The sequence below is a fragment of the Pseudopipra pipra genome, chromosome 7 (genome assembly GCF_036250125.1).
Source record: "Pseudopipra pipra isolate bDixPip1 chromosome 7, bDixPip1.hap1, whole genome shotgun sequence".
NCBI classification, from domain to species: Eukaryota; Metazoa; Chordata; class Aves; order Passeriformes; family Pipridae; genus Pseudopipra; species Pseudopipra pipra.
The window spans coordinates 22,856,151-22,880,432 of record NC_087555.1 but is presented as its reverse complement, the minus strand read 5'-3'; the positions used below and the strand labels follow the sequence as shown (position 1 = coordinate 22,880,432).

General features: G+C 40.4%; 1 protein-coding gene across 4 annotated transcripts in view; it reads right to left on the bottom strand.

Moving 5' to 3' along the window:
- The window catches only part of RBMS1 (RNA binding motif single stranded interacting protein 1), a 144,106-nt gene that overhangs the window by 81,608 nt on the left and 38,216 nt on the right, over positions 1-24,282 (bottom strand). The window contains exon 1 of one of the 4 annotated variants that reach the window (XM_064661098.1): positions 9,607-9,884. The exons of 2 other annotated variants lie outside the window; for them this stretch is intronic. In XM_064661098.1, coding sequence (XP_064517168.1) covers positions 9,607-9,669 — 63 coding nt within the window. In that variant the 5' untranslated portion in view covers positions 9,670-9,884. Of the gene's footprint in view, positions 1-9,045; positions 9,166-9,606; positions 9,885-24,282 lie in introns of those variants that run through there. One more of the 4 variants, XM_064661099.1, reaches the window with a different exon arrangement.

Below are 24,282 nucleotides of genomic sequence, written 5' to 3'. Positions count from 1 at the left end.
GTTTCTTGCCAAAATGAATTCTGCCATTGTTGATAATCTGGAAATATCAATAATAGTATTCACATGAACATTCCCATAGATTGCAAAGAAACTACTACTACAGTAAGTGACAGGCAGAATTTGAACATGGAGTTTATCATTCTGAATAATTTGCTCTACCCTGAGCTTCAGAGGACAGATTTAAACACATACATCTATATATGTATGTGTACATGTGTGTATATTTTTTTTCAAGATATTTAGTTCTAATTGATGTAGTATCTGAACCATTTGCAGATGTTAGTACATTTCTGTACAAAATCTATGAGAGGTAGGAAACTACTATTAACAAGTACTTTTGACAAGAGTCAAACGTTAACAGTTTACCTCAGATTATCCAAAATATCGGTGATAGGACAATTTGAACTTCAGGTCACCATCTTAATCCCTATGAATAAACTTTATAGGTGTGGCTGACCTGGGACTTTTATTATCACCCAGGACAATGACTCAACATAGAACTTATTTCAGGGAATGAAGAAGGTGGAGATGGATTCAGTCATTTTGAAAGACAGTTGACTGAGAAATGTCACACCAAAATAAGGTCTTTTGATAGAAACATAAAACACACAGATGGGCTAGATGTTTCTTTCCATCATCTTATATATTGGAATACAAAACCATATATAAATAATAGTAAAACAACAATAATTAAGTCGCGACAGAAACGTTAAACTGGAAAGTACAAAATGGTCAGGACCTTCAGAGCAGGGAATTCCCAACAACTTATCAGAATACATAAAGAATGGTTACATGAAAAGCCAGAGTGTCTTTTCTAATGACTAAGCCAGTCTTTAGCCCTTAGTGACTTCCGAGACCACAACACTCCACACCTGACAGTTCTATGTTTGCTGGCAATCTGACAAGGTCTGGTTCCAAAGTTAACATGATTTTGTCACTACAGCAATTAAAATATTGACATAATGCTGAAACAATGACTTCCTTAACTATTGCCATCTTGCATTAGCCTCAAAAGGATTGCAGAATATTGTAACAGGGAATGGAGGCAGCTCTTAGGGCACTTCAAACAACCAAAAAGCCCCTGCATTCTTCTACTGGTGTTGCAGTGTGCAACACCAAGTTTAACTAGCACCTTTAACCAACTGAAATTCTATACAGTGAATTACATCTTGGTATTCTTCACCACTAAAGTTTCTGAAGCCTTCAAACATACTCTATAGCTCCTCAGTACTATAGGATTCTTCTGGTTTTCTCATTTCAAAAATTGTCCCTAATTCTGGAATATTTACCCATATACATGTGTATTGGAAGCGTTATTATTCATATTTTTGTTTAAGCTAAACACTGTAGAAATACTTTCTCTAAAACCCAGTTTTGATAAGTCCTTCTCACAAGTAGCATTCAGAGATATGGAATGTTGACCAAAAGCCAAAAATGTCCCTGTTTCAAAGGTTAGTAGCCTAACTCAAATGTTTTTTCCAAATTATACAGAGTACTTTCAAATAAGCACAAGTACTATCATAATTAGGATCAGGCAAGCCAAATAGATTGGGTGGAATAATATTAAAGCAATTTAAATACTATTTGATTCTGTTGAATATAAGTTTAAGCCCAACCCCTATTCAACTTGGGTTTCTCATGGGGGAAATTCAGAAGTCTTCTGGTTCTCTGTCTCAATAAGCACTTATTTATGTCAGCAGTCTCACCCCATACAGTGGCACCACTGGGTATGTAAATATGCACTGGCATAAGCAAGAGTCTTAAAATTCAGACCCATATTTTCAGAACTCTTCTTGAACTCTGGAAGACAGACCACTAAACACTTCAAAGGAACTTGTCCTGCTGGTGGTTGCTTTCATACTGGACAGAAATCAGTGGAACTGTGTGCCCGGCTCTGCAAAAGCGCAGGTTTATCCAGTGTGGGTGCTGCTTTCCCGGGCTGGCAGGAGGCACGTTCCTGGCCATGCCATGTGTTCATAGACGTGTGGCACACCCACTCTGTCTGTCCACTCCCACAGCACAGCTGCAGTAGGCCAAGTTAACACAAAATTGTACTGTATGTTATTTCTACATTACATACTTCAAAGAGTTTCATGTTGTAATAGGTTATTTAAAACCTTAGCTAAATGATTAGCTAAGCTAAGCCAGAACAACACACACATGCCTGTAGCAATACAAACAGTTCCAAATGGGTCACCATGGCCGTGCTCAAAGGTGGGCACACAGACAACACACAGTTGCCAGTCATCTGCAGAGGCTGGAGTGACAGGGTCTCCTCCAACCCCATAGTAGCCCACCGAAAAATCTATTGCACCTCTGTTTAAAGCATTATTAGCAAATTATACATATAGGTAGAAAAGAAAGAAAAACACCACAAGACTTGAAATTCATTCATCATTTCATAGCATGAAATCTCCTCTGCAACACACCAACCAGCTCTTTAGTGCTTAGCTGAAGAGAACTCCAAAGCCTGGGCAGGCAGCATTGTACGTGGCAAGGCCCAAGAGACATCATTACTTCCAAAGCAGGTAAAAACAACCTATGGTCTGGTGAAAGAACGCTGAGTGAAAGAGGCATCACTTACTTAAAAAAATAAAATGAAACCTCTACCCCTTATCTTTGAGTGGGTTGAGTATGAAAGGAAATACAGAGCCTTAAATCAGAGTCTCTTCTCTGAACATGACTCGAGGCAACAGCATTGGACAATAACCAGAGTCCCCCTGGGAAGACTGGAGGTCATGCACCACAGGGCTGCACACAAGGTAAAGGAAACCTTCAGGTCTCGTACCACTATTTTGTTTGGGTTTTTTCCATTCCTTGGTTCTAAGAATTACATATTCTTGTTTGTAGATTTGTAAACAAGGATCTGCATTTGATTTTACCCTTACCTGCCTGGTGTTTTGAGTGATTTCAGATTGTTGCAGTGGCACAACCTGATAAAGTTTCTGTGGGTCAGGTAAATCTTAAAACAGGATTGTGAATCACCTCAAAGGAGTCAAACGTCTATGAACACTGCTTTGGATTGTCAAAGATAACTGGATACTCCTCCATTAAGTTGCAGCAGCCTTCCTGGGAGCTGGTAACACCATAGGCATGAAAAGTGGCCTGCAGTGACTAACTGCTGAGAAAACCTCCCTGTAGCTCATCCAGACTCACCCCTGAACCCTGAGATTTCACTCGAGCACACTAAAAATGGAAGTGCCACACACATACCTCGAATATCCCAAAGGACTGAATTCTAACATTGTTAGTACCCAAATGACAGAATATATGAGCTGCAGTTAACCTAAGGAGTCATGTTTCCACTTTCTTGAAGCAAAGCACCATATGGTAGAGGAGACTCAGATATAAATGAACAGAAAACAATAGATGGTAAGGAAAGAAATAAATTCCTTTCTCATCTAAGCAGAGAAACAGAAAAAAATGAACCAGAACAGAGTGTGAAAGTGCCACTGTCAAAAATCAATGATGAAATAAAAAGTTACATATATTTAGCTGCTGTAAAGAAGTACGTAATTTCACAAGCAGGTAAGGCTTAAGATAGACTAAGATTGATATTCACCTTGCCCTGGTGTTTCTGCTGTTCTTCATCCAAGGAAAATGAAGCCCAAATGAGGCTCCCCAGAACAACATGCTATTTGTTTCCACTGAACCTCACAAAGTTCTATCAACTGAATAAGTAAATTCTAAACACCCCCTCTCTGTCACATTATTTTTCTAGAGTAGAATACTTTAAAAAAACAAGACACACAGTAGTGATTTCCTAAACAATTATAGGTAAGCGAACAACACAGCTTTTATGAGGACACATGGACAAAAAGGTATTATTATATATTATACTATTATATATTTGTACATATCTGTAATAATCAGTTTTTATTTTGCAATCGACCATGAAGCTGATATATCTTTAAACTATATCACAAATTCCAAAAAAGACATTTTTGAAGCATTGCAACTGTATTTCTGTTTTGAAGAGCTTATAAAACTTCAAAATATTTGCCAGGTATTTTTTAAGCCAGTGCATCTAAGTGCACAGGTTAGGTCTTCAAATTGGTATAAAGTTGTATTGTTAAATATCGATTTATACAAACAGTAATAAAAGTTACTAAATTTAAACCGCTAGAAATAAACTAACTCAAAAGACATGAACCTAGTTCATCTTGAATCTGTTTAAAGCAATCCCTCACCAGCATTCAATTACTTCAACTGCAGTTTAAAACTACTTTGTGTGTCAATACACAGCTGCAGCTACACTGCCTTAACTGCAGTCTCTTGAGGAAAACAGAGCTAAAGCTGTGCTAATCACAGTAACCAGCCCTTATAGCACATTTTTTTTATTGTGTGTACGTTTCCAAGTTGCTAGGTTAGCAGGCTTGTGCTTATCTAATTCCCCTCTATGTTTCTCCTCTATTTCTAACTCATCCCTTCCCTTTCCTGTTGCATCAGGAAGCTGCAAATACAGTGACTTCTGCAGGGTTGTTATAATTACCACAGTACACCACAATTCTGAAACATACGCAAAATAACTCACGATTACTTCAACAAGGTTTGAGAACTTTTAAATGTGCTTCTGTTGGCTTTAGAAAATTTCTGACCAACATACTTCATCCAGGATCAAAACATCTCTATGCACTCTTCATTAGTACTACAGATTTAGAAGCCTTCACACTGTCCAGCAAGGAAGATGTTTTTAAAACAGTTGGATGTTGAATAAGAGAAAAGCATTCATAAGAAGCTGGAAACAGATCCATGAGGGAAAGCCAGTAAAAAAGGTTCCTATTCTCCACTGACTTCTTTTGTTACTCACCATCTCGTGCAACAAGCAAAGGTCAATTTTAATCACGACTTTAAAAAAAGGGGGGGAACAGACCAAAACAGTTATAATGTCAAATGATCATTATTTTTATTTACTTGGTTGCAGCACTGTGCGGATGTTTTAGGAGCCATCTCAAGCTCTCAGGAAAGGATTTCCCCCTCCCTTCCTTCCTTCCCCTCTCCTCCCTGCCAGCAGTCCTAGTTTAAAGGATCTAACCCTTCAGAAATGTGTTAACTCAAGCAATTTTTTTAACAGTTGGAAGTTTCAGGGGAAAAAAATGAACCCAAAACAAAACAGCAGATGTTCAAGACACAGACTTCTATCTTCCCTTCCATATGAATTTTAATGGCAAAGACACACACTTTGAACAATAACACTTACAAAGCGATAAAAATATCAAAATGTTAGAAATACTAAACAAAACCTTCAAATTGCTAAAGATAAGACAATCATATCACTTTTCATAATCTATAACATCATGCCTGACAAGATAAGGTGCTTCCTTTTATTTCTTTCATTCACATTTTGTTACAAGCATAGAAATCCACTGACTGAGTAGTTTTGCTCCCTTGAGAATAAAGCAGAACTTCAGAAACAATCTTATAGATGCACTTAAAAAATTAAAATAGCTGGTACTTTATAGTACCAGTTGTGAAACCTCGGTAGACCCTTTAACATTGTATACAATGTAAAAGAAAATAAAGTCTGTCACAGCAAGCCAGTGATACAAAATTACAATAGTTCTGAAACAAAGAAACAAAAATACACTAATCCCATTTATTTGTGTAACCAAAGATACCGTTCAATCTTAGGCTTCTCAGCTCTCCCTCCTACCCCCAGCACCATCCATACACACAGGACGTGTCACGTCAAATCGTTCTGGGCAAACACTGCTCCATGGAGCTGCATGTTTTGAGTTATGACCATGCCCAGCTCTTGTAAGTTTAATGAGGCTCTTCCCACACACACAGACACCACACACAGTGTCAACGGAGAAATAATAAAGGAGAATTACAGGTGTAGCTTCTTGATAGGTTAAACCTATAGATAGAATGAAAGGCTAATCTACATTTTTAGCCTGAGACTGGTAAAAGTTTTCTTCATTTAACCATCATTATAAACCACCTTAACCTTCAACTTTTAATAAAACCCAACCTGTGACATGACACTTGATGTTAACAGAGCTGCAGGAAAAGACTGATCAAAACCTTTGTCTGTCTCTCCTTACACAGGCCAAACATCAAATCAGTGTTAAATTCCTCACGTGCGGCTACGCCCAGTTAATCTTCTGGAAAGCAGCAAACTATGTAAATCTCCTTATCCTGGTGAGATAAACATTACGGTCATCAAAATGTAACAAGAACCACTGTTACTGGGCAAAGCTGTTAAAAGGCACAGACACTGGGTTGAGCACCTGGGCTGTGGTGCCAGGACCCCATACTTGCCTCCATCCCAGGCCTCCAGAGCTGCTTCTGGCTTCCTCTCCAAGAAACCTGAGAGCAGAGAAACCTTTCTGCACTAAGCGATTTAAAAGCCCTAATCAAATAGCTGCAGTAGCTCTGTAGATTCAAGGAGCAGATGGCAGGAGAAAGCCTAATTTTCCATTTATGATAATTTTACAGAGTAGAGAAATATTTACTCCAGAGGAGCGCCTCCTGATTTACATGAGAATAATAAAAGAGGGAGGAGGGACAGAGAATCATCTTGTCCTCAACAAACCAAGAGCTAAAAAAAGCCTGTATTAAGTAGGATATTGTATGTCATTTTGTTTCCTTCACATTATGGATGCAGATGTGCATTCTTTGCATAGCTCAAGTAACCTTGTTAGTAAAAATATTACCTTACACCCACCTTTTTCAGACAGGATGTATAGCCTTGAGTATTGTGATAGGTTATTACTGCAGATACTGTGTGGCTTTCATTTTTTAACTAGGCCTGCATCTGCATTTCAAGTCAATTCTCAGATGAGCTGCCACTCATTTAAGCACTGTCTAACTTTTAAGCCTGGTAGGAATATTTTTAACATGCCTGTCTGCCTGTAGCACAGGAAATCCTTTTGAAAACACAACTTCAGAAACCATATTTTAGTACTCTTACGAGTACTCTAAAAGAGGGAAGATGACTAGGCACTATCCAATCAAATCTGACCTGAAATTGAGAATGTCAACTGGCTCCTACATGCCTGAGTTACAACAGTGTAGACATAGCAGGTAACAAGTGTAATACTATAAGCACAGATTTGTTTATAAAACAAAACATACTTATTTGGGAAAATAAAAAGAGTATGGGTAAAACTCTGGACCTACTGTAGCTATATGGTATATTGTCAATATTTTAAATTAAGGTAGCAATCCACATTACATTACATTGCCTTAAAAATAAATCAAGATAGTGTCACCTTGCATTTTATCAATTAATCAGTCATCTTTTCACCAGAATCTTCTATAGACGCTTAAAAATTAAACAGAACAGTGCTAAATATGAAGTGTTCTTATATTATTCCGATATCATATATATATATATTACAATACCAATAGAGACATACAAGCAACTCAAAAGACTTTAAATTCATTTTTAAGTTAAAATTCCTTCGGCTTCATATACTGCATGCTGTTAGCATAAGAAATCCAGTTGACAACTTTTCCTACACTAACAGTACCTAGTGTCTCAGGCTAAAGCACAACTACAATGCAATTGTCTCAATATGGGTTACACAGAGAAAGCAGACACTTAATTTGAACTTTTCTAACTATCAAGAGTTGAAAAATTTGGCTTGCAACACTCTTCAGCACTGTTTGACATCAGCTCACCCCTGCAGGTGAAGTCTGAGTGAAAGGGAGATCAAAAAGCCAATCTTTAAATGACATTAGTCTACATGAATGAAGTTAATAGGAGTTTTCCATGTACTTAGCTGGAGAAAGGCACAGACCCTGGCTCCTTATGTAGGAAGTGTTTGAGCAGAGAATAGCTACACACTAACAAAAGAAACCTTTGGTACCCAGGGTCTTAAGCCCACATAATACCCCTGCATTCATTTCTTTCTCTGCCTATTGGGAAAAAAGGGTCTGTTTGTTTTCCTGATTCAGTCGGTCCTTTTAGCTCTTTGAATCTAAGGAGTGCACTGTGAAAAGAAGAGCATCTTATCAGCCTGCTCCAGACCAGCATGCACACTCACATCCGCACACAAAACACAGCCCTGCCAGCACGAGGCCTGGCCCCACTGCCCTCCACTCCTGCCAACACCCTGCCCAGTGCCCAATACACTGCACAGCCACTTAAGGGGCCTTCATCGATTAATGGTCCTTGCAGGGAGAGCACAAAATAGCATCCGAAAAATTAGCTTAATTTATAAAATTTGCAGGAGAACCAGACAAGATCATCAGCATGGGCATATCTAGGACATTTATTAACAACAAACCAAAACCAGCGCACACAATAATCATGTTTTGTTATGTATGGACTTGAACACTTCGAGTACAAGATACAAAGATAACTCCACGCACTGCTGGTCAGCATCTGCAGAGCACTGCTGAGATAACACACCAATGATTCTTATTGAAAAGCTATTTCTGTAAAATAACGGGGAGTAGAAAGGAAACGACAATTTTTGTTTAAGCTTCAAGAAAATATGAGAGTCTAACTTTCACTGCCACACAGATCATGTGCCGTCCCAACAACACACCAAGAATTCAAAATTTCCAAGCCCATTTCCCCATTATTTATATGAAACCCTTCACCGTGCGCAGCAGTGATATCTGATTTGCTATTTCTGCCCTTAATGTATCCCAACCCCAAACAAAATTGGGCAAACTTCCCCAGTATTGCTGACTGAATCTGTCAAATTACTTGTTTTAACTACTAAGAGTAGCAGACACGGAAGGATTTTTCCTCACCTGGAAAGAAGCCTGCCATAGTATTTTTGGTATGCTTTGTCAAGCTGAGAGCTTGTCAGTGACCTCTACTCCATTTACCCTCTGGCACACACATACAGCACCGCTTTCCCACTAACTTAAAAAGTAAGATATTTTTTTATTTTTTTTAATCAAAGAGTCAATGAAAAAATAACACGCTAAGCAGGAAATAATGTAACATTAATACCAACACTGCGTGTGTGTGTGTGTGTCTGTGTAAAAAGCGCAGCCAAAGACAAACGGCCCAGCAAGGTTGTAACCCAACTATTTCAAATATTTTATTTCCAGCGACTAAACAAACAAACAAAGAAATACCTCTTTCAGTACTGCTCCATAGAAGCGAGTGCTCCGAGCTTTATCAGAGCGATTCCTCTGTCCATAAAATGTCACAGGGTCCCCGGGTGCCCTACCCGGGGGGAGCAGAGGCGCGCCCGAGGAGCGGCGGCGGTGGTTTTCTGGAGGGTTGTTTGAAAGAAAGAACGCGCCCAGACCCCTTCACTCATTTCACGCCGAGCGAAAAACAACCAGCCTAAAGTTTCGCTGTTGCGACACCGGGTCCTTTCTAACCTGTTGCCGAGCCCAGCGGGGCCGCGGCCGCCCCGCACGGCCCCGCACGCCCCGCGCCGCCCGCTAAGGTGACCCGGCGGTGGCCGCCCGGGCACTCGGCAAGGTCACGGCGCGGCTTGTGAGAGGGGGTGAAAAAAATATATAAGAAGGAGAAAAGAGTTGCTTTTTGTAAACCGAGAAGCGAAAAGGCTGAGAGCTGCAACTCACGCCAGTCGCCACCCCTCTCCCCACTCCTCCCCCAGCACCTCGGGGCTGCTGGGGGAACGCGGAGGTGGGGGAGCTACAAACCCAGACACACGCCTCCCTTACCTGCTTCCGATACGGGGTCCGGCTGCCGCCCGCCGCGCTGCTGTTGCTGCTGGGGAAGATCATCGCCCCGCCTGATCCCCCGCTCCCCCTCGGGATGGGGAGCAACTTTGGCGGCCGCCGGGCTGCGGTGCGGCGGGGCTGCAGGGCGCTCTCCGCCTCCGTGCCTTCTCCGCCGGCTGCGGCTCCTCGCTCCCCGCGCTCGGCCCGCGCCCCGCCCGGCCCCGCTCCGCGCCGACCCTACCCCCCGGCAGCCGCCCCGCCTGCCATCCACGGGCCCCGCTGACCGCCGCCGGCTGCCCCAGCCCAGCCCAGCCCTGCCCAGCCCGGCCCGGCCCGGCCCGGCCCCGTCGGCCCCACCTCCCGCCGGCCTCAACCACCGCCCCGAACGCGGGAGGGAGCGCGCGGGCGCCCGCCGGGGCCGCCGTGGGTGCGCGCAGCGGGCGCGGTGCCCGCGCCCCGCCCCGTCCTCCGCGGGGCGGGGGTACGCGGAGCGGGGCGCGGCGCCAGGAGAGGCGCGGAGCGAGGCGGAGGGCGCGCCCCCCTCCCCAAACCCCCCCGTGCCGCGCAATGGTCGCGCCTGAGCGGAGCGCGGGGGGGCGGCGGGCCCGCGTGCCGCGCATTCCGCCGCGGGGCGCGCCCGGCGGGGTCCCGACCCCCGAGGTGCCACGGGACGCCCCGCAGAGCCCCGGCTGGTGCGGGGAGAGCCGGGTGTTGTGTACCCCCCGAACCGCGGGCCTGACGGCTCCGAGGGCGATAAATACTGCAGGCTTTAACTCTCAAGTTTTTCTTGACTAGGGATGGGGAGGGGGAAGGAACATCCGGTCACAGCCCTCTCCAGTGCCTCAAGGCAGCATTTGGGAAGCAGGAGGAAATTCTTAGTTTCTTCTCAAAATTTGGGCCTAGGAAACGTTACAGTTCTTAGGCAGTGAGACTGGGACACAGAGAGAAGGAGTTTCCAACTTCACTCACTAGTACTCTGCACTGTTTAGATTACTACATTTACACTGCCTAGTGATGTTGGTGATCTAATTTCTAAGAAAGTCCAGAGCTACAGCTCTGTCAGGCCACTGACTCTCTGATCATTGACACTGCAGAAGACCTTCTATCACGAACATGCATCATCAGGCACCTTTTGGTTTCTCTTCCTCTTTCTGATACTACTGTGGCCCCGATTGCACACACTGCAACATGACCAGGGGAAACAGCTGCGAAGAAACAGAAAATTGCCAGGTAGTTCATTACTGAAAGGCTGAACAACATCTGACAACACTAGTACTTATAAAAGCCACAGTCTTCAGTTATTCACTTCCCTAGAAATAATCTCTAAGTATTTTGGTATCCTAATATATTGCCACCACAAATCAGAGCCCATCTGAGTACAGCTTACAGTAAGAAAGCATCGCCAGTTGGCAGAACTACATTCTGCGTAACTTTCCTTTTTTTCCCGCTTTCAAGTCCTAAAATGGATCTCATTCAGTTTGGCCTTGATTTGATAATACAAGTTTAAGGGTTGCTAGTACTGGATGAAAAGCACTGAAGGGACGTGGGGATCACTGGCACTTGAAAATGTTTGATGGAATAAGTTTGTACCAGCAGACTTTATGTCAGATCAGGTACCGTCTGTCTGTACTACCCTACCTTCATGCTGGGTCATGGAACATTTGTATTCCCACTGCTGGCATAAAGCTACCACATGGACTTAATGCTAAGATAAATTCACACTCCCTGGTCTGGTTAAGGCTTCGTGCCTGCTTTACAACAACATCAGTTGGCATCACTGCTCAAAAAGCAACAGTTCAGCAACCGATTCTGGGTGAAACCTTTTTTTTTCTCAGATCAGGTTAATTTTCTTCCACATCATTTCCTTTTCTGGTTCAGCATGTGGCTGTGCTGCTGCTTGTGCCAGTGTAATGGAGGAGGTAGCATGTAAGCAAAAATAGGCAGGGGAGAGAGGACGGATATGAGTGCTTTTTTTGGCAGCAATATCAGATTATATTTGCTTAATATGTTCATGTACCTGTAGCTTAATTTGACAGAAATGTAGCTGTATGCTCATGCCTTCCCAAGATGTACCACACACAGTAGGCAATCTGTGCTTTGGTCTTATTACAGCCCCTTGGTCACAGATGTCATAGTTAGACTCAGTGCTGAAGCGCCGTCTTAAAGCAATACAAACTGTAACGGTGACAGGCTACTTCCCCTGCTAAAATCTCTATTCCTAAACAAAAATAAGAACAATATTGTTCTGGGCAGTGTTGCAGTCACCCCAAAGGGGAGACAAAGCTTACATCTGCTCCAGCTACGGGAGGGCTTTGTTAGCTGGAGATGCGTACAGTGACCACACCTTCCCCTCACGGGGAAAAGCTTTTCAAAACCCATCCATCATCCCTTGCTTCCTTCCCTCTCCTCTTCCTGCCCCATCCCCCAGGGAAGAGGCTGGAGGGATGTAAACACTATATACTCAATTGGGCCTATTCTCAGTCACTGTCATACCAGGGAAGGCTCTCAAGAATATTCCAAAGCAGTATCTGAAATGCTGCTGTCTTGCCCTCTCTGCTGTCACATGTCCCACGGCTTTCCATGAATTGGTCGTGGATTTCCTTCTCTTAGATTCAGTATGTGGCACATTTCTCTTGGTTACCAGTACTTTCTTTCCTAACATATTAGGAAAACACACATCAACAAATATAATCATGTAAACATCTACTAGATCACAGTCAAACGGTATCTGAATATTTATTTTTGTTAAAGAAAGAATCATTACAGAATTTTCTGTGAAGAAAATTTGATGTCCTTTCCTAAGTGTTAATATGCCTATCAACATTTTCTGTTCTTCCTAAAAGGCTTGAGTAATCTGTCTCCATTTTTGTCTCAAACCTTCCATAGCTATGATGAAGTCATCAAGAATATAGAGCCAGACTCCTTACAGCAATGTGTCTGGAGAGAACGGGACAGCAGACCTAAATTGAAACAAGAGCATTTCTGACTGGACATTAGGACAGCCAGACATTGCTCTGAGAGGCTGTACACTCTCTATCCTTGAACATTTTCCAGACCAGGCCGCACACAGATAGCCCTAAGCAACCCTACTTGATCTTTTTGCTGATGCTGCTTTGGGCTGGAGGTTAGACTAGAGAGTCCCTTCCGATCCGAACCTGTGCTCATACGAGAAAGCTGCTCTATTCTTATTCCAGAATATAGGCAAAATGATTTCTGTGTACAACCCTGTATTTGAGATTAAGGTGATAAAGCTCAAGATAATTCCCGGGACTTTTCAGTACTTGTGCAGTGATGTATCAGTTCAAGTACTGATAACAATTCCCCTACATATTTTCTGGGATGCAAAAAGCATGTCTTTTTTGCAAAGAACAGTCTCAGTCTTACTCACTTAGGAATCCCAAAACTGAGACACCTATTTAAATCAATTTTCAAAGACTTTGTTATTACCTGTGTACAACAGGTGTGAACAGACTTGCAGGTAGCCAGGCATCTTGCTGTTTGCAATTATAAATGAGCAATTCATTTTGATTCTAAGGGGAAAAGGTGACCATGGGGTCTAAGAGTGCCTCTATAAATCATTCAGAGCTTCTTTAAATTACCAGAGTTGTTTGTTCAGGAAAAAAAAAAGGAAAACTTGTGAGCAGCTCTGTGCATTTTTGAACTACAATGTTGCAATTACATATTCTGTTTAGTTAGTTTCTTTTGGTTTTTTTAATGTACAGTTCAGAAATTTATGTTTGCAGAGAGATTAGCTAAATACAGAAAGAAAGAATTTGTCTGAAAACCTGGAGACAACTGAAAGTACTCAAGAATCTTTCCAGTAATGTTTATCAATCTTAACAAATAGTAGACTGGCAAAATGAAGCATTATTTTAAAAACAGTTCTACACATTTAAGCTGCTACTTTACCATTTCTGTTCTAAATCAAATTCATGGCTTCTCTTACTTATCTCAAAATTCAAACAAAGTAGCTATTTCCCCTTAGGGCATTCAGTGCCTCTGTAGGACAGATGGTCCCTCAGCACTGGATCTGCTTTAAAAGGGAAACTTACAGTTTATTGCAAAACCCTGTGAGTCCAGACTGAATCTTCTGAATTTCCTTACAACTCTGCTCTCCTGTCCACTTCAGGGCCTTCTGAAGACCCACTAGTAGAAAAGTGGCTGTGGGCACCTCATTTACCCACTTTGAGGAGACCCAGAAAACCCGTGGGCTTCCACCACAGTGCTCACTTCCTTGAGCATCCATCCTCTCATCAAACCCAGTCACATGGAGAAAGACAGAAACCAGAGTAGGCAGGAAGCTGAGCCACAACTATTCAAAAATACTTTTAAATACCCTATGCAAGCCAAAGAAACTGCATGCAGGGCTGAACTTTGGGAGATACTAAGCGTTTCCTGTAAAGTGTTAACAAAGGAGTATGGGAGGCTGAGCATCATACAGAAGCAGACTTCTAATTTTAAGCTTAAATTCATTGATTCTGAAAGCATGAAAGCATTTCTAACAGCCAAAGGAAAAGAGTAAACTTTATTACATGGGAAGCTCCTTTAGAGATAAGTAATCTCATAATTAATCGTTTTTATTATTATTTAAGTATTCCCAGTACACAGGCAATGAAAAAAAAATCTGTATCTTTCTAAGTCAGGATGAGGAGGAAAGGTGGGTAGAAACGGGACATAGTAATGCCGTGAACATGCCAAACACTTTCTATACAAAATCTTCTGTAAATTTTCTTTTTTATTAGAAAAACAAAAGTACTAAGAAACAATGATTTCTGCAGAAGTATATGATCTGCTAAGAGTGAGGTATTGCATACACAATGAGAAGCTGTTGTTTAAGAATGCAGTCTTCAAAATAATCGCATGAATATATTCAACAATAAGAAATGACTCTCCATGATGATCACAACCAAAAGGGGAAGACAAATAATCTTTTCCAGCTGTACCATTTTAAACACTGGTACTGAAGTATCAAATTACTTAAACTCTACATTAGAATACAAAAAAAAAAACCGAAAAACAAAAACACCATGTTATCACTCATTATAAAATACCTGTGCACAATCACTGTAACATATTTTTTTTTATTTGAACTCATCAGCTCATTCTCTCTGGGAATCCTCCAACCTGCCTCTGATTTTCCCATCACCTCTACTGCAGTATTTTTCCTTTAAATACAACAGCTCTCTTTGAAAAAAAGAGCAGCTCTCTGCTCCCTGCAGTGCTCACAGAATGCCTCTGCTGCGGCCACTGGGGTTGCGCCTCCAATGACACGCTTTGACTCCTCCCATTCATTTTAGCTTTGCAGTTCATTCCTTCCATGCTTCCTTAAATGTTCTTGGAAAGACACTTAATATAAATTGCACAATTATAAGTAATTATTGCCATTCCTTCACTGATGAGTAGTGTTAAGAATATGAACATAGAGAGCAACACAATCTCTTGTTAATGCCATGCCAGCATTTTATATTATGGAATGCATTATTTATTATTTGAAAGCCAGAACAAGATACTTTCTTATAGAAGCATTTTCACTGTGTAACAAATCCCCTTCCTAAACATACCTTGTATATTCTGGGAAGCACAAGTATGAAACATATTTACTGTAAAGGATTACTATGTAACAGAAATTTAAGGAGGCTGCTCATAATCAGTAATGAAAACACAGGACAAAATCCAATCCTCATTTGTGGAATGGACTGAAATGACTCCTCAAGATCTCAATTCTGCCATTAGCTCGATAATGTTGCCAGACACTTTTTTGAAACTATAAAGCAGTCAAAGTGTGTAAACAGTTGCCAAATTTATTGCAGAATAAAATAATAAAGTCTGTCCAAAATGACAAAGCATATTGCTTTTTCTGCTTTGTTATTAACTATGTAGGAAGTAGTTCAACATTATATTAAACCATATTTATTTTTTAAGTGAGATTATGAAGAAGAGCTCACTCTTTTGACATGCTTTCTTGACTGTGTATTTTTACATTTTGTGCAGGATAAGTTTATGGAACAATAGAAGAAGAAAGCAAAAATATTTGCAAGGTATTTTCTAGGAAACAATTATTCTATGCAGCTATTTTATTTTTATATTTTTTTTACATATTTACATTTTAATACAAATAATAACAGGTAAAGTAAAATCTGGAAATACAAAAACATTTTTTCTAAAACTTCAGTTACTGGGTTTCTAAAGTAGGGTTATATCTGCTGATTTTTAAACAGAAAAGAGGTTCTTTCTTGCCACAATATTGAAATAATCAAAAAATGTTCAATTTTAATGTGCTGGGTTTTCTTGGATGAAATTATTCATCATGTGAATCAGGCTTGAATGGTTACTATTTTATAAGAATTTTAGAAATAAGAAAAAAGAAATTAAAAGACTCCTACAATTAAAATACATTTAAAGATTGAGAACAGTTAACGATAATGAAAAAATAAATCACCACACAATAGTTAGAGTGGAAGGTCTGACCAAAAATCAGCCAGACATAAATCTTGTTCTTTTGCATGTTGTTTTCTTGGTATCCAAGCCCATGAAAGCTTCAGATTTTTCAGTGCTCTGCTGTTATAGAAAAAAAACCCACACTCTTATCTGGTCTTTACACGTCTATAAAATGGAACATATACTTTGAAGCCTTGAGTGAAATATGCACTATTTGCATTATAAGTAAATTTTGTACTAACGCCATGAGGAGCAGGCTGGAATCACAACATACACTAAACCAAAAATGTCTCTTGATGGAAAAAGAGGAAGACAGAAAATCACTTATGATATGCTACATCAAAAAAGATGGAGTTATTGTCACTAGTGCTAAATCAGGCTTGCACACTCAAACTATAGGCTTGAAGAATACCTGAGGAAAAGCCAAAGCAGGTACTGCTCTGCAAACCTCTGCTGCAGACAGCAGTCACACTGGCAGAAGCGACAAGCCAAGACTAGAAATTGTGTACAGTAGGTGTATACATGTGGGTATCTTGGAACAAATCCACAAAACACCAGTCTTTCCAAACAATGTTGTTGTCCTAAGATGACTCTTCTTGGTTTTTTTCCCTTTCCCTGGAATGAAGTCTTGTCATGTTTGTTTGGCAAATACTAGTAGTCAAGTGAAGAACTGACAGCTCTACCCACTGACATGCACTGTGCAAATTTTTCTTGTCCTCACACACTTCCCTGTCAATTAACCTCATTTCTGACCTCCAAATGTCTTTACACTGTTCCAACTCCCCTGAGTACACGGACAACACTGTACCAGCTCTCTGGGGTCCATTTACATCATCTCGGTTGGAGTGTGAGAAACTAATTTCCATATAGATTTCAAAAGGGCATATAAATTTTATCTGTTTCAAAATTACAGTCTTTACCCTCCAAGTTTGTTTTATAATCACATATAAACAGAAAGACGCTTGTTTATAACACACAATCTGATTTTAATGACCTAATTTAGAGTACAAAGTGAAGAAGCAAGATCATGTGTCAGAAGTTAAGCAAACATTCAATAATGAATCTGAATCTTATCACTTTTTCAATATCTTTAAAATAAAAGTATCCACATAAACCTTGATATAATTGTTCCTGAAGTACCTGGTACAGCTTACATCTCTGACAGGCATCATGGATGCCTGTAAACTGTATTTTCATCATGGATGTCTGCCAAAGAAGCTGTAAACTGTATTTTCCCCCTAGAAATACACAATCTGCCCCTCTGAGTTTTGAAATTGCGTACTTGCTACATTTGCAGCATCTCCTCAACATCAATATAACGCAGAACAAAATGATCAACAGATATATCTTCAGGATAAGAAAATTCTTGCTCCCACATAAATTCGGCACTCATAAAGGTCATCTGGCCCATGGTCATGGCAAAGACCTCCACCAGCAAGGCACTCAGCATCAGCAGTGGAAGGTCATGCCTCAGTAACTGGCAGAGCCCACTCTCTGAGGTAAGAGAAGGGTGTAGCTCCTGCTGATGCAGCCATCCCCTGAAGGGCTATAGGATCCTACACCTGAAGGTACAGTATGTGGCTGATGCACCACAGATAGGTAAAAAGCAGGAGCTGAACACCAAAGCCACTTCTGACACACATCAGCTGCAAACAGGGCTTTTTTGCCACTTCCACTCTGAGCTCAACTAGCAACCAACTGCATTGTTACCCCAAGTCTGTGTTTTCACTGTCAGTATTTCAATTCCTGCAATTTCAAATTCAGATATGATCTGAATATTTATGTTCAGTAATCAGCAAATTAATCAAGATGGCTAGGACAATTTATTTCAGGGAGTAACTCACAGAGTGATTTACTAATGTTCCATACTAAGTGTCATGGGCTGGCAGCAGCACAAATCATGGTGGGAAAATATTTCATTGCATCATAATTAAGTTTTACATTTATTTAAGTAAATAGATTCTTAGAGTTGTTTTCAACACATTCTCTTGAGTCGGAATCAAAGTATCTATCAGATACTGCACAACCAGTTTGTTCACCAATATCAACACACATAAATCAAAGATAAAACCTGGAATTAAACCCCGGTCTGATCAATAGGAGCTTTACCAGCAGACCCCAGATTTTACCCAGAATGAAAGCACTTACACTGTGCTTTTGTGATTACTGAGTTTATTCCTCAAAACATTTAATGCTGAGGGATGCTGAAAAAGAGGAAACCTTCTGCTCCTTTCCCCCTTCCTGCTCTGAGCTTCATGATTTCAAGCTTAGTCCTATGTTTCTTTTGCTTGCTGATTCAAATCAATAACCCAGCAACTTTTCTTTCTGCCACTGTAAGGAACTGAGCTTGGTCACCAAGATGTCTAACAAGATCATCACAAGTTAAGTGGCAGGAGCACACAGCTGGGAGAAGGCAAGGTGGGGAAGGTGTGTGTCTCCCATGGGAGGAGGCTGGGTGGCTTCTCTCAGTCTAGGGGCTCCCTTGACGAATTTTACTCAAAACATTTTCACTGGCAATCAATTTTTTAACAATGCATTTCCAGTCATATTCCAGAAAAGTGAGGTTATTGTTAAAGCCAGACCCCAGCCATTTTATGCAGATGTACTGCAACAGAGTTGGGTGAGTGAGTTCAGATAACACAAGAATTAGGCTGAACTTTCGCCCCTCGTTCCAGTGTTCTTTGAAGTTCTTCAGTGCCTTGGCAACTCCTTCCCCTATCTTCCACTATTGCAGCTTCTGTCAGAAGCTCTGCATAGAGAGGATTTTCTCCATTCTGGGATCTTCAAAAAGAATTTTGCACTAAGCTCCCCAGGGACCAGATCTTCACAATGTTTCCGTGCTTGTAAGTACAACTTGCTACACATTTCTGAGAAGAGCAAAACTCCCAGCTGTGTTTGCTGAATGAGACAAAAATTATTTCAGGAAATGACTACGGGAACTTTCTATGACTACCTACTAAGAGGAAATAGATGATCTTCTTCTAGTAGGAAGCAAATTTGGATGATTTTCGCAATAGTATTTTAACATGAATTTATGTGAACGTGTGCCCATGCAGGCATCTCAGGTTTTTGCTACTCATCCATCAAAACTACCAAGTAAACAACTGTCCACTTCAGGACCTGGTCCAGTTGTCCCCTAATGTAATCCAGAAGTACATAATGGAGACAACTGGGCATTTTCATATTTTGAACCTAAGACACAATATACCCTTCATTATTTGAAAGATCATGGAAAAGTTTTCACGTGAATATTTGTATGTATGTTGTATTTTTCAAATTTACCTGTCAGATCCAGGATTCAACCAAATTAGCTGAACTCCAGTCCAAAATACCATCCAGCTATATTTCGTGAAGTACTCAAAATTGTGTTTGGACAAAGAGAATGCTTTTGGACACCTATGGATACCATTGCTGCAGAACACAGGGTTAGCTACTCCAGAAGCAAGGAAAGGGTAATGGCTTGGAAAGGCAAACATGCTTACTTCTTATACCATCATTGTAATCAGTTACTTTACAGCAGACAGTCTCATTACTATAAATTGCAACTAGAGGCACTTTTGCCTTGCAAAGGAATTCATAAAAACATGTCAGATCACGTCAGCTGAGATGTTATATAAATCACATTCTACACTAAGCGAAAAAATACATTTTGCATCCAAGAAATTTCAGATTGTTTTCTGAGTAGAGCCTACTGTTTCACAACTCAAGAAGAATTTTTATCAGAATTACAGACATCATTTAAAAGACATGAAAAGAAAGTTAAAAATCTATGCCTAAATGCTTCCACTTTAATCCCCTTGTTCATTATATTTCCACTAAAGTTGCTACTTCATTCCACAGAGGGGTTGTTCCCAACAGTGCCTCAGACTGTGTAAGCATATCATTAACTTCTGCACTTACATGTATGCAGTCAAGTGACATTACCCGGAGAAAAAGGAGTGTTCTTAAATCAACTACAAGTGTACTGACAAAAGGTATGAGTAAAGAAAAACCCTTATGTTTTAATACTAATTTAAACTGCTCCTGACACCAGCAAGGAGCTAACTACTAACTTTTTTTGACACTACCAGGTCTTTGGCTTTCTTAAATCTAATTCAGTATTCAGTAACTTGAGAAAGAATAAACCTCTGCTTCCTAGTGACGACATACAATATGATGGTTCACAGGAGTAAATCATGTAGGCACATGATTTTTCAGGAACTAGGCCAGAGTGAAAAAAAAGAGAGAGAGTTGCATTAATCCCTTGGTGACTATATTCAGTGGGCTATACATTGGTTTCACCAGCACATTTCACCAAATTGTTCTTTCTTCATTCTCACAGAAGGGAAGAGAAAAATAGGAGAAGTCAAGTCTTTGAGATATAAATGACTTAAACTGCAAAATAAAGTCCAATTTGCATCTTCATTAAAAAATTAAACAATAAAATATGTATTTCGTATAAAAATATGTAATATCTGGTCACAAGTCAACTTAAGCAGAATCACACAAAACAAGTAACTCATGTTGAGCTTCCTTGCTGTAGTTTTTACTAATGTCACTTTAGAATACAGAAAAAATCTGTTTATTTCCCCTAAAAAAATCAGTCTTTGAAATGTCACCAATGTAGACAACCTTTAATTTTTTAACAAAACAAAAGCAGTTTTAAATTAACTAAAAGGTTAATTCTAGAATGTATTACCATAGCATTTCCATTTAAAATAGTACATTCCCTTATACTCTATATTTTAGATTCCTCAGCTATAGTTGGTTTAAATGCTTAAAATTGTCTAATTACTTATTTTCTGTTGTGTTTTGCTGATAAAATCTATGAGTTGAATCAAAACTGTGCTAGAACTCCTCTGTTAAAATGCTAAAACAGCCAAGCAATGTGCCTCTCATTATCCACCAGCTAATTCTTGACTGACTGTCGATTGCCTGCAGGCAGTTCACCCTACTATGGAAATTATTTTATGATACCTACCTACAGATCTTAGTTTGTGCTGGACTACTAGACTGCTCCCTGCTCCTTTCATGAATTGTAAACTATAAAGTAAACATACTGGGAGGGGTGGGGGGAAGCCCTGCCTTTTCAAGCAGAGAAACTCCAGGCTTCAGATGACAGATAGTACTTAATGCTATTTACTGTACCACTGTAATTATTCGGTAGCTGATCAAACTAATAAACACACCATTTGGCAGAGTGGGGACTTGGGACTACTTGAGTAGATGTGAGCTCCTTTTCTGTGCAGAGACTTTGCTACTTCTTTGGTATCAGATCTGATTTAAGAGATGTCTCTCCCCGCCATAGCATTCCCTCTCCACATCCATGCCAGACACTTATTCCACCCTTCAAAGCAGACATTACCACACTCCTTAGCTGGCCTGAATCTACTGTTTATGCGGGTGTGCTATGAAGTGGAAAAGAAAACTGATACAGTTTAAGTCTATAGATATACGTATATATTTTTTTCCTAGTGTTCTGATGTAGAGAGCAGCTGTAATACATAACAGGCTTGGCTAGACCTGGGAACGGAGGCAGAACTTCTAAATCCCACCCAATTGCCGAGGGAACAGCAATATCAAGATGCAGTCTGACTGCAGAGCCCTGACCAGCCCCAAAACTGAAAGCAAGCAGCTACTCAGGGTTTTACATAGCAGCATATAAAATGTTTTAATTTCAAGAGACATTTACAAACACAGTCTGTCCTTAATTTTGTCTTCAGATCTCAATTAAACTTGCAAAAGAAATAATCTGTTTAAAACCATAATTTAGGGAAAGACACTGCAATATACTATGTGCTTGGAAACAAACTAATACAGCTCCACAAAGAGATGGAAAAGGATGTGATTTATTCATCTGGATATCAGTGGTTTAAAAAACAAAGCAGAGATATTGCACATTTAACAAAAACCTTAGGTTCACAAATTTCCTCACGTGTAGGGCAAATCTTTCTTCAATAGCTGAAATCATGGTTACAGTAACTTCCTATTCAGTCATTTCCTTAATTAAACCATTGAACTTTAATGTGAAATGCAGCCATTACAAAACCAGAAAGGAATCTGAACAATAACAATCCAGTCAAGTGGGTAGTGCAATAAGAACACTGGCTGACACTTTTTTCTTGGAATCAATGATGCTGTGATTCCCTGAGATACTAAATCAAGGTCAAGGAAACTCTGTGCTTATTCAAAGCTGCACGATGCAATGCAGTGAAAACTTGGCACTAGTGGACTCTCCTTGGTAAAAATTATTTACAAACAAAACTGTATGTCATCTTTTTTCCAAGTTTTTGAAAGTGACAATTTTAGTCCAGCAACAGGCATGCCTCATCATAGCCTCAAACATCTGTACTGCTCTGAACTTGAAGATTACCCAGATGGAGGCATTTTTTAGTCCCTTTTCAGCTACTTTCTATTCCAGCCTCACAGTCCCTAGTGGTACCCAAAAGGTCGGTGTTCTCATTTTAAGCAGGCTCTTTCCTTTGGACAGTCACTGCATTCACACCTATCTTTGCCTCCCAAAAATGGTCCAAACACCCAAAAAGCCAACACCTGGGAGGATGCCAGTCCACCACTGCTCTACCTAGGGCAGTGTTGGCTGCATCAGTGACAGTAAGTCTGTTCCTCTAGTAATGCCAGAAATCCTGCCCAGCTCCAGAGCTGTGATGCACTGCCTGCATCACAAGCAGAAAGAAAAGGGCACTGACGCAGGAAGCCGCAAGAAGTTCCAGATGGGCTCCAGGTACTGCTCTGCTTCTACAGTCATAAGTCCTGCACTGTGCACTGCCTCAGCAGCAGCAATGCAGCACCTGGGTGCTTGTACCTGACCCCTGGACCATGTATGTACAGCCAAACAGTCCCACAGGGCACAGATCTGGCCACGGTATTAGGTTTTGATAGTATTCGATACTATTAGCTCTCTTCTGTTGCCCAGACAGTAGTAACTTTGTGGGTCTCTAGTTACAGAGACAGTTCACACTCTGGGTAGGTGTGAAGGGTCACAGAGTCACTGCAGGGAAGGATATAATCTGTTTTCCAGAACAATTTAGTGTGATGGGGCATAGTGCCTTCCTGAAGATGCAAGGCCACTAGCCAATATAAACAGACAGCACCTTAGTTTTTGAGGGATCAGTAGGTCATTAAAAAATAAGAATGAAAAAAATCCAAACAGTACAAATGCTATCAAAATTCTGGTGCCTGCTATCTAGAATATAAATAATCTTACATAAATCCTTACATTTGATCAAGATAATTTTGACTGGTATAGTCAAAGATTTTACAAAATAATTGAAAGTACACATATGCTGACTTTTTTTTTGTCTTACATGTTTTACAGCCCTTAACCTGAAAGCAAAAGGAACCAACTGATCCAATGGATCCATGTTTACTATACTGGAGTTACACTTCCAACTTTAAATTGCGCTGAAGAGACAATGTTTAATTGTTAAAGTGTAAATCTTGTTGCAGAGATGGATATTCAGTGAAATGGGCACACTAAAACTTACAATTTTTCCAGTATCACCATACCTCCAAGAATTTTTAGTTAAAAAAACCGAACAGACAAACCTTAGTTAAGAGATTACTTTTAAGACACTGACTCATTCAAGTTGTGGAATAAGACACAATGGTGTTCTCTTCTCTACCTCAAATAGTACTCTTCTAAATGTTTCTCCTAGCTAATTTTATTCTTTACTGCTAAAAAAAATCTATAAAGATAAAAATCAAAAAATCCCTTAATTATGCATTTTAAAGTGCATGTTGTCTGCAGTCTGATCCAGCTCCCAGACAGTGGGATTTTTCCCCCCCCCATATTCAAAAGGAATGATAGGTATCATGTTGCTAGCTTCAATGCTGCAATCTGATTTAAGCAGGCCAGCCCAAGTGGAGAGCTACTGAAATCGGCTGGATTCTTCTATGGTACAAGATAAAACTGTATAGATAACGCTGAAGATTGAGTGCTAGGGCTAGAGCCTGCTGATTTATCTAATTGGCTACACTAACATACCAACAGAGTCTCCCTGGCTTTGCCAGCAGAATGCTGCACAGGAGCAGGCGGTACCCCAGTGCACACTGCAGGACCCAGCCTTCACCTTATGCTGGAAATGCCCTGCAGTGGAGAGTTCTGGACAAACAGAAATGTTATTTTCACAGGTGTAAACCCAAAGTGACTTTTTGGTCCAGTTTACAAAATCTAATTTGGAATGAATCCTGGATTTCTCTGTTGCTAGGTGCTTGTAAAGCACCACAAATCTCAATGAG